We start from the raw sequence: 17,538 nt of genomic DNA, 5'->3' as shown, positions 1-17,538 counted from the left end.
ATTAAAGGAGTTCAAAAGTTTATATTGGAAAAGAATTACTACTCGAAAAGAAGATCAAACTATAAACTCTCCAAAAACGAGTGACCGAAGAGGTTGTGAAGTCGTGTACGCATGACTGGAAGTGCCGGTGGAAACATGGCTACTGGCGACGCAAAAGACAGCAAAGAAATTCCACCGGGAACTAGAGTGGTTTGTACCACTTACTTTGATGAAAACATCGAAGGAGAAGTTGTGGCTTTCGACTACGGAGCAAAGCTTTTAATAATAAGTATCCTTTTTTCTTTGATCGCTTGTTTTTATTTTTTTCGTGGGAACGTATTGCCGCTATCTGGAGTATCGTGGTGTGGAAAATTGGCCAAAAGATCTTGAGCTGCGATTTTTACACCATCAATCAAAATGTTAAATTTACCTAAACAGGATCTTTTATTTTGTGTAATTTCAAAGTTTGTACAATATCTTCTTTGTTTTTACATGTGTTAAGTCAGTGCTGTGAATTTGTTTTGTAAGCTATTACAGATTTTGTAAACGTCCTCTTTCGATATAGGTAGCGGCAAATAATTATTTTTTAATGAAGTTGTAATTCAACGGAGCTGTAAATTGAATCCGTGAGAATGTTCCCGTTGTTTCCTGATTACAGCGATCATTGGTGATTACCCTACTCGGAAAGGGAACGTTCAATTTTTACAGTGATATCTTCTTCCACTAATTTTAATCAGCCAAGAAACCCAAACAGGAAGAGGGCAGTGTGGGAAACGCATTAATTTAATTAATGAGCTTGTACATGAGATATTTTCTTCCCACATCTTGTCTCAGAGATGTCACTGTTTTGAGTTAAGTGAAGTTTATAAAGTCCTTTTGATTCTTTGCTGTCAAGTGGCTTCTTAAGAGGATGCAGACTCCTTAACTTCAGAACTTTTCTATGTGTATGCAGCTTGCATTGTCTAACTAAAATTCAACTGATTTTTTTAGTAATTGACTCAAAAAAAAAATTTTCAAATTAATTATTCATTTGCCTCCCAGTGGTTGCAGTTTTTAACATGACAATGTTTCATTTGAATGATTTTTTTTTTTTATCGATTTGGTTGGCTCCACTAGCCTTTTCACTATAAACACTATTGAGGGTGGATAAATCCAGTTTTGTAGAAGTAGTCTGAAATGGTTGTCTATAAGGATTGCAGGATTGCCTTGGTTTTGCTTCACTTTGATATGCAATTGATCCAGAAAACTGGCCCCATCCTCTTAAACAATCAGATACAAAAAAAAGACCAACCACAACTTGATCACCAGTGGTTTTTTTTGGAACAGTTTGCGACTTTTTCTTTGGATTAATTTTAACTTTCCTTTGTTGTAACTTGCTGTTAAGATTACTTTTATTTTTATGATACTGAAATTAAATGTCATCAGTAGCATTCAGCAATGCTGTCCATTAAACTTTATTTTCTAACAAAAGCCAAGTTAGGTCTATTGTAAGTTGTAAATGTATTTACAAACAAATGTTACAACTGTATATTTTCACTATTTTTTTTATCCATTAGTACACACAAGTTACTGTCTATAATCTAGACCAATTGATTTGCTGTGGCTAGAAGATACTATATTATCAGTTAACCTTAACATGCTTTGTAGAATCCTCCAAAAATCCTAGGAAAAATGTGACAGATACTAGGATGTTGAACTTGGCTCACATAAAGACACTGAATGTGACAGAAGTGTCCAACAAGCCACCTCCTTCTCTTCCAAGCATAGAACTCGATAAAATTGATAAAAAGATTGCATCAGCTCTTGAGCAGAAACGACGAGCAGTTGAGAAAATAGGTATTAATGTAACACCAGGAGCACAAAAGCTATTCGACACCATAAACAAAACGTAAGTTTGATACAGTTCCATTTTGTGTCTGTAAAAAATTGAATTTGGCTTTGTGTTTTATGTGCAAAATCTTGTAAAGTTATTCACTCTACAAAAATAGTATGTTGAATGCAGAAAGCTTTTTAGTTCCCCTAAAAGTTTTGATGTTGTGAAGAGTAGGTGCAAGTTCGTTACAAGATGACAAAGGATTTGGGATACTGCTAGGATTGTAACGTGACAAGTTGAAAAACATCTGCTCTATTTCTTTACGGAGTTCAAAACTTACCATCTTTCTTATTCTATTTTGGACAAGTGGCATCATTGAGTGATGTCCTAAACAATATGTAATGTAACCAAACATGATTCAAATACCAATTTCGAGAGTAGGATAGACAACTTTCAAGCTTGATGAAATTAGAATTTTATCCCAACAATGTTTTTGATTTGAACTTTTTGTTTGAACTTTTTGTTTGACAATGTATACCTATAAATATAAGCAAAATTAACCTGGTTGTTGAGAATTTTAATACTAAAGAGATGTTGTTTAATTTGCATTTTCTTCAGAAATATGTTCTGGACTAGTTTTTCAACAGCAATAGTCAGAGGACAAATATTTGTGTAAACTGAGGTTGTTGTGTGACAACAATCAGGTGACTTGGTACCATGTGACGTTAAGTAGTCGATGGAGTTGCACAAAAATCAGTGGATAGGCCGGGCTCAACACGAACTTTTCAACTTACCAGCCAAGTAGCTTGTGACAACTGAGATGTTGCAGCAATTTCAGTTTGTTCACTAGCCAAACTGGCTTGTGGAAATTGAAAACCACTAGCCAAAACTGAATTTCTACTGGTCTGTGGCTAGTTGGCTACCATTAGTGTCAAGCCCTGTTGACTATGATATTATGATTATGATTATATTATGATATTATTATTATTATATGATTAATGATATCAGCAATGTACTGTAGGTTACATTTAGAATAAATCTCTATTGATTCCGTAGAATTAATGATGTAAAGTGGAATGGGAAAAGTATCGTGGTCATGAATGAAGTAACAATTGATCCGCCTTACCAAGAGAGTGACTGTCGTGGAAATGAAAAATCTCGTGAACACATCATCAAGATTGTAAGTATACTCAATGAATGAGAATTGAGAAAAAAAGGAGGTAGTGGTTTTTTTATTTTTGAGAGTTGAGTTGATGTGATTTCTTGTGTAGTAAATGTCTTGGTTCAAGTTCCCTCCAGGTTGATGTGTTGTGTTCTTGGGCAAGATACTTTACTCTCTGTCCATTTGGGAGTTTAAATGGGTACCAGGAGACAGCTAGGGAAACCGTATGAAATGCTTGGGGCTTGACTACAATAGAATGGCATCTGGGGCCTGTTTCTCAAAGGTCTCGGTTACTTAACAGGCGCATAAAGCTGTTCTGTCTTCATTCAAGATAAGGGTTTTAAAGGTTTTGAGAATTAGACTATAAAAACAAGCAGCTAAAGAAACAAAATGGACTGGTCAGGGTATCAGAACCTGCTTCTGTATTGATTAAATTTTGATTTTAAAATGTGGCTTCGGGTCCATTTAGTTACCAGGACTTTTGAGAAATGGGCCCCTGGTCCAGAAACAGTTGAACTAACCTTCACAATCACTAGTAATGATGCCCCAGTGGCTTCATTAGACCCAAAATCGCCATGATACTTTGAGACCACTGATGCATACCCACATTTATCGGTACTACTTATAGAGAAAGAGGTCTTTTGGTCTAACTAATGGTATGGGACAAAGAAACGATTCTGAGTCTCCTTGAGGAATTTGTTTATCTTATTCAATGGTTTAACATAATTATATGATATTTTTCTTAACTATGTAGGGATGAGGGGAAATGCGAGTAGTGGGCAAGGTGTCCACTTGCAATTGTATGTTTATTATATGTTAAACCATTGAATAAGGGATTTATCATCCCACAATTTTTTCATTTTCTAGTATTTTGGCTTATTTGGAGCGTCATGCATGGATGACATAAGGCATGTGTAAAAGCTGTTGTTTTAAAGGCCAACAAAAAATTCTAGAGTGCTTCAGAAGTAAGCTGCCATCCATCTGTATTTTTGCTGCATTCTGCAGAGAAATACCGTGGCATATTTTGTGCATTTCAGTGCCTCAGTATGGTAAAAATGGCATAATTGTGGAATTATGATAAAACTCCATGTCTCCATATTCCACAATGTTGGTCTAACAATGAGCTGCAAACTCACCCCTTGGAGAGTCAGACCATCATGAGGTTGTATTGCTTGTGTTATAGATTTTTTTCAAGCAATTTTCAACTGTCTGTTCTTCCTATTTAGGTCAGAAAGCATAATGAAGAAGAAAGCAACCAGCCAGGATAACGGTATAAACTCACCCAGCTGCTGAAAAATAAAAAAAAAATGTGTTTACAAATGAGGAAGGGATGAAGAGTTTCCACCACAGTCCTAATGCCAGGGTTGCTTGTTTCTGGTAGCTGGCTGACTGACACGCATACAGACAGGCCCCAAATGAAGAGGGCATCACACGTGTTGAGGAGAAGAAGTACCACAAGTGTGAGGTATTCCCTCCATATAGAGCCCAGTGTGGAAACCAGTGCTTGCTGATGTCCATGGTCACTTGGTTTGCTCTTGTGGATGGGAGTAACAGCTATGCGAAATACACTGAATTTTTTTTTTTTAAGTTGTGGTGCCTCTTCATATGAACCTGGCTCAGGCTGGTTTTGTATCCCACATCCTGCCACAGCAATAATCTGTGATATCCCCTTATTGTACTTTGTACACTAGCCTGTTTCTGGAGATGTCAGGTTCCTTCACTGAAGTCTCCACTTCCCACTTATAAAATTTACCACACATTTATTATTTAGTTATTGTTTTTCTTGCAGGGAGGGGGGAGTTGCCTGTAGGCTGTCTTGGGCACAGGATTCATATGAAGAGGCCCTTGCTGTATATAGTGTTTTACTTCTTGACAGTGATGTCAAAGGTAGCATCCCTGATGTTGCTTCTTGGGAAGACGTTGAAATCACTGTCAAGGTGTTGTTGAGAGTTACTCAATCAATTAAATCATTTTTAGGACACCTTTCTGCATGTTTTCTTTCTGCATCTACCTTGTAAGTAAATTTTTATTCTTAATAGCTTGACCCTTTGAAACAAAAGAGACTAGCATCTAATTTCTCAACACAATATTACCCCTGAATCAAACAGTAAGGTTGCAAGAACTTAGGAAACGATCACTAAAGAATATCTTGATTGTTTGACAAATTCTCCTTGTCAGCACCTCAAGAAACATATAGAGAACAGTATGGAGAATATACATACTGATGTTAGGGTGTATAGTTATGTTGAGAAATTTGTGGGTTTTTCTGGAGGATGGGATTGATTTTCTTGAAAAGAAGGTGGTGAATTTGCCCTAGTCAGAACTTGGTGACAATTTCACACTGAATCAACCCAGCAGACAAACCAACTGATTTTCTTTTCCACTGCAAAACATTTTGAGAGTACTTTTATGGCATTACAGACAGGAATACTAGCTTGTTTTAACAAAGAATGTCCTCAAAACATCTGCAAATTGCCATTTTGAATTCAGTGATAGGGAAATAAATAGCTAGTATGTGGCTCCTTAATCAAAGTTTTCTCAATTTCCACCATGATAGGTTTATTTTTAGACAACAATCTTGGAAAAGGGGCATCATTTGTTTTAGAAATTCTGGATGAATGAACAACTGAATGAGGTGTGTCTGTGAATAAAAATGTATTTGAAGAAATTTGTTTTTGGTCATGCTGTAGTACACAGCGGTTAAAATGAAATCGGTTTTATTCACGTACCTAAGAGAACTAACTAAATAATTAAACACATGCTGTATATATGCAGGTCTCGAGGGTATTACATCACACCATCACGCCTCGCATTACATCGCGCATATTTCATGCTCGTTGGCATCCTATACACTACACATGCTGCCTCTTAGCCAATGATCTATCTTCTCGTATATTAGCAACTCTTAGAGAAGTCTTGTACCCAGACTTCTCGCGGTAAGGTGGTAAAAGAGATCGTTCAATTTACATGGTTGAGACCGTTTGACAGTTAATAATAATGAATGATGTTTCTGTTGACTAAACATGTTTCCCTTTTGAGCGTGGACGATTAAATTTTACGCTGTTGAAGACTGGTGGTTAAACATGCCACGTTGAGACCCCGTATATCGTGTGTCCAATGATTACCCACAAATCAGCTCGATGAAGGTTTGTCCATCTCTTAACAAGACATACTCAAAAGGGTTCACTGTTTAAAATTTGTGTGGTGGTAGAAGAATTGAGGCAAAGTTTTAGATTGCGCACGCCTTTACATAGGTGTTTCACTTTGAAGGAAGCAGCTATGTTTGAGGTTCTGCGTTCGGACCTGCATTGAGCGTTGGTGAATATTTACCTAAATGTCCACCTCTAGTCACTGCCTCTTCGGTGAATAGTTCTTGACTATAGGCATTACAAGCATGGTTTTGTTAATAAGCGAAGGAAAAAAAAGAGATTCAAGTTTTGATCTCCACCACAGCACAATCCTCGCCGCTCGTCTCAGTTCCGAGAACATATCTCTGAGATATGATTCTTTGTTTCTTCATTTCCTTCTTCAAACAATCGTCTTCCGTCAAAAGGGGGCCATTAAATTTCACTTGATCAAGATATCCCTGGGAACCTCTTCGTTGTTTCCTTAAACCTGCCTTTCATGACTGTGCAGTCGTGTCAGACTCGTTTCCAGTCCCTTTCTCCATGTTTCTTTGTTTCTCCCGTTCCCGTTTAAACTATAATCTTTCGTTAGATATTGTGTTTTCAGGATATCCCTGGGAACCTCCTCCTTGTTGATATCCTGAACGAGGCTATCGTGAACATGAATCATCCATGTTTATGATGGCCCGTTCAGAATGTCCTTGCCGGGAGCTCTACGCTGTTTCTTTAAAGCTTCCTTTAACAAGTGTTCCTTTAACAAGTGTTTAATTGTTTCAAATGCACTTCATAAAACACAAAACTTTATTCTTTTTTTCCTCATGGATTTTTTTTAAGTTACAATCGAAATATGAAACTGTCTTTTGAACGTGTGAGACCTTTAGGAAACACAAACTGTAAAACGGAGGAAACATGGGAAATATAGCTGATCAAATCATTGTGAAGTATTTCTTGGTTTTGAAAGTCTATCTTGGGAAATAAAGAATAGGTGATGACAATTTTTGATGGAATAAAATTTCAGCGTTTACATTAAAAAAAAACTTTTTTTTCTGATAAAATTACTTTTTTAAGTTGAAGCAAAATGTGAAAAATGTCTCTCATGAAAGTGCGAGACCTCAAAGAAACTCAAACTGTAAAGCGGATGAAACATTTGAGACATAACTGATTAAAGCATTGTGAAGAAAGGTACTTCTTTGCTTTGTTAATAAATAAAGGGAAAAGTTAGTCGGTGGTGATTAAACTTTCACAGTGTTTTCATTTGAAAGTATAAAACTCATTTATCACATTGTTCTCCTCAAAGGCAAATCTCAATTCTAGTCCTCGTCACTGGATACGGCCCCCAGAGCAAATCCTTGACTCATGCTTCTTTGTTTCTCCATTCCCTTCTTCAAACAATCTTCTTCTTCCGTCATAAGCGAATCATCAGATTTTACGTTTTCAGGATATCCCTGGGAACTTCTTCGTTGTTTTATCATCTTCTTCCTCAGATAATCTACTTCCTCCACTACATCCGAATCATCTGTATTTACAATGGCCCGCTCAGGATATCCTTGGGAACTTCTTCGTTGTTTCTTTAAGCCTTTCTTTAACAAGTGTTCAATAGTGTCGGATTCATATCCAGGTCCTTTCTCCATTTTGCTGAGGGGATCTTCAGCAGCCAAGGTTTGACGCTCAGTTTTTCTGGATCGGAAGTAAAGGACAAAGTCAGTAAGGGCGCTTACCATTGTTAAGAACTGTAAACTGTAAAAGAAGGATTTGTTTAAATATCACTCGTTTTCCCGCCCTTTTCTGGTTTTGCCGCTGTGGACCGCGGGCTTCATTACTCTTTTTTCCCCGTAGTAGCCATCTCGGTTTTGTTGTGTTTTGAGCTCGAAATAAATCATAAATTTATTTTATTTCTTCCTGCTTATTCAACTGTTCTAGTATGGAGAACAAGAATTAGCAAGCTAACTACCAAGGACTGACGAAGTATTGGTTTTGTCGTGTGCCCTGTAAGACAATGAATAACAGGCTCACCGAGATAATTTGCGCCGATAGCGCAGCAAGACCCAACAAACAACAGCCACACTGAGCATGCTCAGAACAATCATCACGATCCCACCAGCCATCGCCAATGGAGTAAAGCTTCCATGATGAAAATAAATCAGAGGTGCACCTCCTGTCAGGCCGTGATGAGGATGATAATGTCCATAATGATTGTGGTCTGTAAGAAAAGTTTTGCAGGGTGATTTCATCGCTGAATGTAGTTAAAATTCGTTATGACTGGCGCATGTTTGATTTGAAAATCGCATTTGAATTAAAAAGTTTTCCTTAGCAAAGGCGCTTGTATAGCAAAGATTTATAGGTTTAGCTTACCATAGAGCCCCTTATCCATCAGTGGTGGTTTTCTCGGACATTTAATTTTGTGGCCGTCAAATGACTTCAATCCCGCAGTCTCTCTCAAGTGTTTCAGCGTGTGGATAGTCACGTGATCGCAGTCCAAAGGATTATGATTGATAAACCTGGGATAAAAACAACAACAACAACAACAAAACAAGATTGAAACATTTTTAAATTTAGTCTTCCAGGATATGATTTGTTCTATTGTTGTTACCTCCTAACAAATAGTGACAAGAACTCGGCGCTTTCGAGTACCTTCTAGACTGAGAAAAAATCTTTGAGGTTTTTCTCCACTTACAATTGCTCCAGGTTTGAGTAAGCCCTCACGTCTTTAAAGGAAATGTGTTTTATTTTTCCATATGTCAAATCCCTGCAAAAACAAACAAACAAATAAACAAACAAAAACAGACAAACAAATAAAGTAAATGACTGACTTAATTTTCCGGTAACACAATCACCCTTATCCACCTTGTAAATACAACTTTCTAGAAAACACTTTTTAATCATTTGAATGCCGATCACAGTTTCAAATAGTCGCATGTGGGAAAGTTGAAGTATAACTTACAGAGTTTTGACGTTTGATGCAAAGCTGAATGCGGGGAATTTCTCCATTCCTCGGCAGACTACGACTGAGAAGTCATCTGTACAGTCACACGACAACGGACATTCAAGCTTGGCTTCAGTATAAAAGCAGAAAATCATCACGATAAGCACAATGCCTTGTTTTCTCGAAATCATCTCGAAGCTGTTCAAAAACGCGTACGAAGTTGAACTAAATAATCTCAAGTGATCGTTAACGCTTTGTGACGTCATATTCAAATACGATAACGATGCGCGCGAAAGTAATCTAAGATGACGTCATGAATTTAAACCTTTACTGAAATAGTTGAATAGAAATAACATTGTGAAATAGGCAATCCTGAAACTGATAAGTTTTTTAACCGTCCCTGTATTTTGGACGGTTATGTTCGTGAATGGGAAAATAGATCGTTAATGTCGATGAATATTTCGGTTAATGCAAGTGTTTACAAAAAACGTACAAAGTTCCTGAATTTTGCCACATTTCGCCAACTATAAAGTAAGAACAATCAACTTGCGCTAAAGGACGAGAAAACGCGGGGCGGGATTCGTTTTAGTTCTACATCTGATTGGTTGAGAGAGTGGCGCGAGTTTTTTGGACCAATCACAGAGAACAAATGTTATCTGGGATTTCTATCGACACGTGATTGAAAATTACTGCTATGGTTCGCAAAACATGACTATAATGCAGTACATTATACTTCAAAAAAGATCAAAACAAGTTGATGTCTTTGTTCCTAGGGCTATATTCTCACGGTATTGAATGAATTTTCCGCTGCTTAAAAGCTTTTGCGCTAAGGTGTTTCTTTTTGCCCAGCTGCACAAAAATTGGAACTCCCGAAAGAATGTTGACTGATACGGTGAGAAATTTAACAGGTGCATTGCAAGCAGCCGACTAAATTTTCCCCAACAGAGGGGCGATTACATGGATATGTTGTAACTTACTTTCGCCATCTCTGATTTCTTATAGAGGGATCTGCGCATGGATGGTAAAACGACTGATAAGGGCAATCTTCGACCAAGTTCGTCAGTTTCGTGTAAGGAGTTAGGAGAATATTGCATGATCTATTTGAAAACAAACAGTAGAAAATTCGTTTGGGGTTGTGGGTAGACTTATGAAAATGAAAACTTAATGAAATGAACAACAAAAGTTGCGGAAATGAAATATTTCTGCGCAGTGGGGACTGGACCTGTTCAGTCCATCATGATGACAGCTATATATGAGAGGTTTGTCACGTGGGAGATCATTCTAGGCCGACGGCAACACTAAGCAAGTTTTTTTTCTGCTATAGTTTAGTAGTAGTTCACACTTTCTTTCTGATTCTGTCATAGCAGCGTGGCCCTCGTAAGATGAGCATTCCGAGCTTAAGCCATTGCTCCTACCCAGATTTCCTACCTAATTTTTCCCCAGCAGGGTTTTTTTTTAGCAGGTTTTTCCTGGCCTCCGTTCTGGCAGTAGCCTTCTCTGTAAACTGCCGCTTGGCTCTGTCATTTTTAGGTGTCGTAGTGTATTCACGCGTTATCATGAGTGGGTGGCGCTCAGCCAAACTGCCATAATGAACCTAATGGTTTTTTATTTAGTGGAGCTAAAGTGAAAGAATTTTAAACTTCTCCTCTTTGATTGTTTCAAGTCATTCCTTAGTAACTCGTCGTCATCTTTGCGTATATTTTTCCGTAGTCTCTCTATTGTCGAGACACTCTACGCGTTTTAACTCGTATAAATACGCAGCGATACTGCACAAAAAATCGTGCATTCATTCTTTCCAGCTCCAGAGAATAACTCTTTATCGTCTCGATTTTTAAAATTACCGGTTAAGTCTGTTACTTTATTATTGAAACAGTTTTGATGCCACCCAAATCTGAGACTTTTGCATCTGGATGCATCTTCAAAGGTGTATTTTAGTCGTTGTAAAATATAGGAGTGTATTTGCGATTGTTTGGAATACACAATCATTGCTTTGAATGAGAGAGCGTGTGAACGTGGGTGACATAACATGAGAAGAACTGTTCGTAGCCTTAGTTCATTTTCATCTAATGGTCAAACCGTAAACACGGAAAAATCCTTTTCAGATGCAAAGGCTGAGAAAATATTCATCTTGGGATTGACTAGAAGTCTAATATAGAGAAAATCATTAATGAAAGCAGCCTGAACCGACATATTTATTTTCGATTTATTGTTCATGTTCTATTCTCTATATAGCATGCGGTTTCCGCCCTACTAAATATCTCGTGATTGGTGGTCTGAACGCCACGCCCAACTCATGACCGTGGATGATTTCACTCCAAAGAAAAGGAGCTCATGAATGTGGTGGTTCATTGATTAGCACGAACTGGGTTCTTAACGCAGCTCACTGTCTCGGTGAACGGACGCCAAGTTTGTGCACTGTTGTTGTTGGTAAGGAAAGGGAAAACTCGACATCTTGTTTAGTAGTATCGTAGTTAAGAGGTACTGTTGTATCTTATTAAATATATTGACTGGGGGTTAATTGATTGTCTCACTTAATTATTCTGACATGTGAAGGAATATTGATGGATCATTTCAATTTAACCCTGAGACTACTCCCCTTTACATCTATTGTATGGAAAGTCGCGGAACGGAACAAGCGTTGCTTTACATCCCGAAAGAAGCTGGGAAAGGGGTCTATCATAGAGACCTGTAAGAAAGGCAATCTATAAAATGCTTTTGCCTCCTTTTAGGCGCACATTTCTTGTCCGATTCGACGCCTGTTCGAGAAACTTTCACAGTCAAAAGGCTTATAACATCCGAATTATACCCGGGACACAGTAACGACATCGCACTTTTGGAGTTAGATCTAAAGTAAATCTGGTCTGCTTGCCACAAAAGGGATCTAGAGTTCCACCTGGAACACGATGTACTATCACCGGTAAATATTCTATATTAGTATATACTAAAACAGTGGATAGCGTTGAAGGCGCGCTCTGATTGGCTAGTCAAACTCCGAATATCCTTTGCTATTTACCTCCGAGCAACTCAGAAAAAAATGGCGTCCCGGTTTGCATCCGTGACAAGCGAAGAAATCACTCAAATTAACGACGGTGGTGTATATTATCTCACTGTTTTAGTATATACTAAAACAACTATTCACCTCAGTGTCGGTGGTTAGCGGTGGATATTTACCTCGCCGCTTCGCGGCTCGGTAAATATCCACCACTAACCACCTCCACTTCGGTGAAGAGTTGTTAATTATTGTATGGCTTTGTCTCACAAGGACTGGGAACGGCCGAATTCACGAATTTGATTGGCTGAAATCAATATTGAAAGCGGTCTAGATTTTCCCATCTTGACCGGCATCTAGACCGGTCTAGAAAAAAAAGGTACAAAGAATATAAAAAAAATTGGCATATAAGACACAGCCATATAATAAACATTTTATTAACCGAGCTAGGTCGGTCTGTATGGGAGAATCTTGACCTCGGTCGCTGGTACAGACCTCACTACACCTGGCGACCTCGGTCAAGATTCTCCCATACAGACCTCTCGCTCGGTTAATAAGAACCAATTTGGATATATCAACAAAGTTGAAATGGTAAATTGGCCACCGTAACGATTACAAAATCTGACGTTTCGAGCGTTAGCCCTTCGTCGGAGCGAATAGAGGAATTGTGGGTTGTGTGTGCTTTTAAAGGCAGAAAATGGAGCTACGTTATTGGTGGGAACATGGCAACGAGAAAAACATGAATAAATTAGTGGAATGAAAAGCGTTCGTTGATCCCTGTGGGATTTAGACTGCCGGTTTGAAAGATGAGCTTTTGTTCAAGATTTTTACGGCTTTCCGTGCCACCTAAGTGCAAGGAAGACCGCAGATTGCCATATGTTGCTTAGAATGATTAGGTAAATTAAAATGTCTAGCGACTGGTTTCGATGTGTCCTTGTCATTCCTTTCCACGTCTCGAAGGTGTTCTCGGAATCGGTCACCTAGTCTTCTGCCTGTTTCGCCAATGTATATCTTTTTGCAATAAGTGCAAGTTATGCAATATATTACATTGGCGGAGGTGCACGTGAAGTGATCACAATTCCTCTATTCGCTCCGACGAAGGGCTAACGCTCGAAACGTCAGCTTTTGTAATCGTTACGGTGGCCAATTTACCATTTCAACTTTGTTGATATATCCAAATTATTTCGTTACTCCCACCGACGCAGCCCCAAACAGTTTCTTTCGAAACTATCAGCCTTTATTCATTTGTAATAAGAACTAATTCTATTATGCTTTCTTTTGTAACAAAAAGTACATGCTTTTTCAGCTGAAGATGTAACAGCAATTAAACTAAAGTATGATTTTAGGCTGGGGATTCACCCGTGCGTTTAGACCTGGGGCCGACATCCTCCAGCAAGCAGAACTGCCTGTTGCTAGTCACAGCGACTGCGCAAAACGTAACAGTGCATTTCGTTAGACATATGTCAACGAGAGGTCGATGTTGTGCGCTGGAGGTCAGGGAGACATTGGTGGTTGCTCGGTAAACGGAATAGATATTAGCAAATAAGGAAGACGTTTTGTAAAACTTGTCTATAATTTTGAAGAAAGTTAGCCTATATTCCCATGAAGTAGGCCTTTTTACTGCTTTTTCTCTTTTCCTTTTTTCACGTCAAAGGATGAATCAGTAAGCTAAAACTCATGAAATAAGTAAGTTTGCTAAGTTTGAGATTGATCTGTTAAGGAACCCGCTGGGTCTTGAGAGGGGTCACGAGTTGGAGGCCCGCGCAGTGCCAAACCGATTCCTACTCGGTGTTTTCCCGGGTCAGCAGTTTCATTGATTGGATCAACCAGAATATATCAGGTAGTTTAATAGCTTTACAAGTGTCCAATTTGTAAGTTTTTTTTTTAATTAATAGAGTTTCCACTATGTGAGTTCTTATTGCAATATCTGCCTGCTCTATTCCATTTGCCAACAATTTCTTCTCCATTGCCCGTTTTGACGAATCTTCTCTCTTGGCTACATTATCAGATTGCTCATACGTTTACCTGCACAAGCGCATGCAATTTTCTAGTCACATATGCAAAAACGCATACGTATTACCCTCTCTCCTGGGAGGTTCCCCTTCTACATATGTTAAGCCAGGAATTTTTTGGCCACATTTTTAACTGTTCGCGCATGCCAAAAGTAGCACCTTGTAAGGAAGGCCAGTCATACGGTCACGTGATATAGCCAATTTTCTCGGCTTGATGAGTTGTTGTACTGCCTTATTTTAATGACTATGGGGCTTTGCTGCACGTGATGCGAGCTCCGCTATGAATAGCCGGTGAAGCAAGCCCTGGGGGAAGGAGGGGGGATTGGGGCGAGCGGAATGTGCGTTGTTAGAGTTCCGCACATTCCACTCGCCCCAATGCCCCCTCCTCTCCCCCAGGGCTTGCTTCGCAGTTAGTTAGTTAGTTAAGCCCCTGGCTCCAGGTTGGAGCATGGGCCATCGACAAACTGCCGCCACTGACGCCTCTTTTCTGCCAGCTGTTGCAGCTCCTTCCAGTTCTTCCCGAGGGCCTTCATCCAGGTATTCTTGGGGCGGCCCCTCTTTCGTTTTCCCTGTGGATTCCAACGCAGGGCTTGCCTCGTAATGCTGTTTGAAGGTCTTCTCAGCGTGTGGCCTACCCACATCCATTTTCTCTTCCTCACTTGCCTAACCATCGGTATTTGATATGTCCACTCCCAGAGCTCCTCGTTCGTGATCTTGTCTGTCCAATGTATCTTCAGGATTCGACGCAAACAATGATTGACGTATGATTGTAACTTTCTTGCCGTTTTGACTGTCATCCTCCACGTCTCTGCCCCGTATAAAAGCACAGCTTTTACATTAGAGTTGAAGATTTTCAGCTTAGTTGATGTAGATATGCTGCCAGAACTCCAGATCTTCTTAAGGGAGTGGAAGGCTCCTCTTGCTTTATTAATCCTGTTTGCAACGTCTGCGTCAGTTCCCCTACACGTGACGACTACGCTCCCAAGTTATGTAAACGATTCCACCTCTTCGATATCGGCGCTATTCGCTCTGATCTTCCTCCTTGAACCTGAGTTAATCTTCATGACTTTGGTCTTTGCGGTGTTGATAACAAGGCCAGTTTTTCTTGACCTTTCTTCCGGAATGCTGGTTTTGTTCTGCATTTGGGCTCCTGAATGAGATAGTAAAGCAATGTCGTCGGCATAATCCAGGTCATCAAGCTGCTGGGTGAGCGTCCATTGTATTCCGTTCCTGTGGCCCGCTGTCGATGACTTCATTATCCAATCAATTGCCAGGAGGAATAAGAACGGTGAAAGAAGGCAGCCCTGCCTTACTCCGGTTTTAACTTCGAAGCTCTCCGACAGCTGGCCTTCATGAATGACTTCACAGGTGGTACCTTCGTAAGAGTTTCTTATGATGCTGATAAACTTCTGCGGAATTCCATAATGAGCTAGTAATTTCCAAAGAAAGGGGCGATCCAGACTATCAAAGGCCTTTTGGTAATCCACGAAATTGATGTACAAGGACGAGTTCCATTCAATTGATTGCTCTACGATGATACGCAACGTAGCAATCTGATCTGCGCATGATCTAGCTTGTCTGAATCCAGCTTGCTGGTCCCTCAGTCTTTCATCCACTGCCGATCTTAGCCGCTCTAACACAATTCGGTTGAAGACTTTACTTGCTGTGCATAACAAAGTAATAGCTCGATGATTATAAGTCCCTCTTTCCACTCAGTAGGTGATTTCTCGTCCTCCCAGATGCTCTTGAACAGTTCATGTAGGACCTCTGTGGTGGTGTTGATGTCTGCTTTGAATGCTTCCGCTGGAATGTTGTCGGTACCTGCTGCCTTTCCGTCTTTCATCTTCCTAATGGCGCTACTAATCTCTCTCCTCGAAGGTATGGCGCAGTTTACTGGGAGTAGATGTTCAGCTTCTGGGATATCGGTTCCTTCATCCGAGGGTGGCCTGTTCAGGACCTCTCCAAAATGCTCGACCCATCTATGCAGCTGTTCCTCTGTAGTGGTCAGAATATTTCCTTGTTTGTCCTTGATGGTATGATTAACATGACGAAATTTCCTAGCTAGCTTTCTTGTGGTGTTATACTTGATGAGTTGTTGTACTGCCTTTTTTTAATGACTATGGGGCTTTGCTGCACGTGATGCGAGCTCCGCTATGAATAGCCGGCGAAGCAAGCCCTGGGGGAAGGAGGGGGGATTGGGGCGAGTGGAGTGTGCGTTGTTAGAGTTCCGCACATTCCACTCGCCCCAATGCCCCCTCCTCTCCCCCAGGGCTTGCTTTGCAGGCTACACTATAAAAGGTTTCCCATCAGTGTCAACTAAGCGCAATGATACGAGTATTGAAAGTGTCATAGGGATTGTAATAAATATAGTAATAGGTTTGAATTACACAGTGACTGGTTGTTTTTTGTTTTTCCTTTTTTATGCAAGGTGATACCATTCCACCAATTTTCAACTGATGTAGTTTCCTTAAGAGCAGTTAAAATGGGTAAGGTCAAGGAAAAAAGGGAACCATTCTACAGAAATTAAGTTAATTTAAGTGAATAGGATAAAGGAAGTTTTAGTTGAATAAAGATATTTTGCAGTAAATGGTTTGAACCCGGGGGTAACATGTGAAGGTGTAGTCTGATCGTCCGGGTGAGTGTAGTCCTGAGAAGGACTGTTGTCGGTGGCAGTGACTGACGTTTCGACAACCTGTGCGGAAGTCATCATCAGAGTCAAGTGAGTGATTGTTGTCAGTAGAATGTTCTTATTCCAGTTCGTGTGAAATGATCGGTTGGTTTTGCCGTGATGTTATTGGCTGTAAGACTCAAGTGACGTAAGTCGTTCGTGATTGGTCTGTTTCGGTCTGTCGGTAAAGCTAGGTTGTTCTTTTTCGGTCGTTTGTGATGTTTATGTCGTGAATGAGTCGTTTGTATGGGGCGGGTAGTTGTTGACATCTGTTTAGGGGAGTCTGTTCTAAGTTAGTAAACCAGCTTTCCAGAGTCAGTCGTTGAAAATAGTCAGTGCTGTAGGTTAGGCATTGCGCAGAGTCCCAGTCAATGTTGTGGTTGGTAAGTCGATGGTGTTCAGCAATGTGATTGCTGACATCACCTTTCCTCGTCGCCCGTCTGTGTTCAGTCAGTCTTGTTGTGAGGTTTCTGCCAGTCTCACCGATGTAGGAGGCTTGGCAGTCGGAACAATTGATCTTATAAATCGTTCCCTGTCTGTTCCTCGGTTCGTCTTTGTCTTTAACGTTGGTTAGTAACTGACGTAGTGTGGTGATGGGTTTGTGGGCGACGCGGATATTGAAGGGTAGTAAGATGCGCGAGATGTTTTCAGACATACCTTTTATGTACGGTATGGTTGCTGTAGTCGTAGGGGTTGCGGTGTCGTTTGTTTCGGTAGTGGTAGTGGGTCGGTGAGTGTTTCGTCGGATGAAGTCGTTGTTGTAGTTGTTCTTCGTAAAAACACGGTGAAGGTATTTGTTCTCGTCGGATAAGCTGTCTGTCGAGTCACATACTAGTTGTGCGCGTCGTGTTAGAGTTCTGATAGTTG

The 17,538-nt window shown here is 40.0% G+C and overlaps 2 protein-coding genes across 2 annotated transcripts; one reads left to right on the top strand and one right to left on the bottom strand.

The window, feature by feature from the left end:
• The first annotated feature begins 94 nt into the window (after positions 1 to 94).
• On the top strand, positions 95 to 5,622 carry LOC111328550 (protein LSM12). Its single transcript, XM_022933014.2, has 4 exons — positions 95 to 268; positions 1,627 to 1,867; positions 2,849 to 2,972; positions 4,181 to 5,622. The coding sequence occupies exons 1-4, from the start codon at positions 112 to 114 to the stop codon at positions 4,220 to 4,222; spliced, it is 564 nt and encodes a 187-aa protein (XP_022788749.2). The 5' UTR covers positions 95 to 111; the 3' UTR covers positions 4,223 to 5,622.
• Positions 5,623 to 6,861: 1,239 nt separating this feature from the next.
• LOC111328506 (uncharacterized) lies at positions 6,862 to 9,227 on the bottom strand. The gene is made up of 5 exons (XM_088741028.1): positions 9,021 to 9,227; positions 8,754 to 8,825; positions 8,432 to 8,577; positions 8,093 to 8,279; positions 6,862 to 7,756 (listed from the first exon to the last, which is right to left on the bottom strand). The coding sequence occupies exons 1-5, from the start codon at positions 9,191 to 9,193 to the stop codon at positions 7,390 to 7,392; spliced, it is 945 nt and encodes a 314-aa protein (XP_088597154.1). The 5' UTR covers positions 9,194 to 9,227; the 3' UTR covers positions 6,862 to 7,389.
• Positions 9,228 to 17,538: the final 8,311 nt, after the last annotated feature.

The sequence above is a fragment of the Stylophora pistillata genome, chromosome 12 (genome assembly GCF_964205215.1).
Source record: "Stylophora pistillata chromosome 12, jaStyPist1.2, whole genome shotgun sequence".
Classification (NCBI taxonomy): Eukaryota; Metazoa; Cnidaria; class Anthozoa; order Scleractinia; family Pocilloporidae; genus Stylophora; species Stylophora pistillata.
Note: the sequence above shows the minus strand (reverse complement) of the source record. Positions and strands in the feature narration are given on the sequence as shown.

Bases quoted from the DNA above. Each gene is read 5' to 3' on its own strand.
- LOC111328550 (XM_022933014.2), top strand. From the start codon at position 112: ATGACTGGAAGTGCCGGTGGAAACATGGCTACTGGCGACGCAAAAGAC. The intron at 269-1,626 runs GTATCCTTTTTT...CATGCTTTGTAG, and splicing joins AGCAAAGCTTTTAATAATAA to AATCCTCCAAAAATCCTAGG. The intron at 1,868-2,848 runs GTAAGTTTGATA...TTGATTCCGTAG, and splicing joins TTCGACACCATAAACAAAAC to AATTAATGATGTAAAGTGGA.
- LOC111328506 (XM_088741028.1), bottom strand. From the start codon at position 9,193: ATGATTTCGAGAAAACAAGGCATTGTGCTTATCGTGATGATTTTCTGC. The intron at 8,578-8,753 runs GTAAGTGGAGAA...TTTTTATCCCAG, and splicing joins TACTCAAACCTGGAGCAATT to GTTTATCAATCATAATCCTT. The intron at 7,757-8,092 runs GTGAGCCTGTTA...CTTCCGATCCAG, and splicing joins TATCGGCGCAAATTATCTCG to AAAAACTGAGCGTCAAACCT.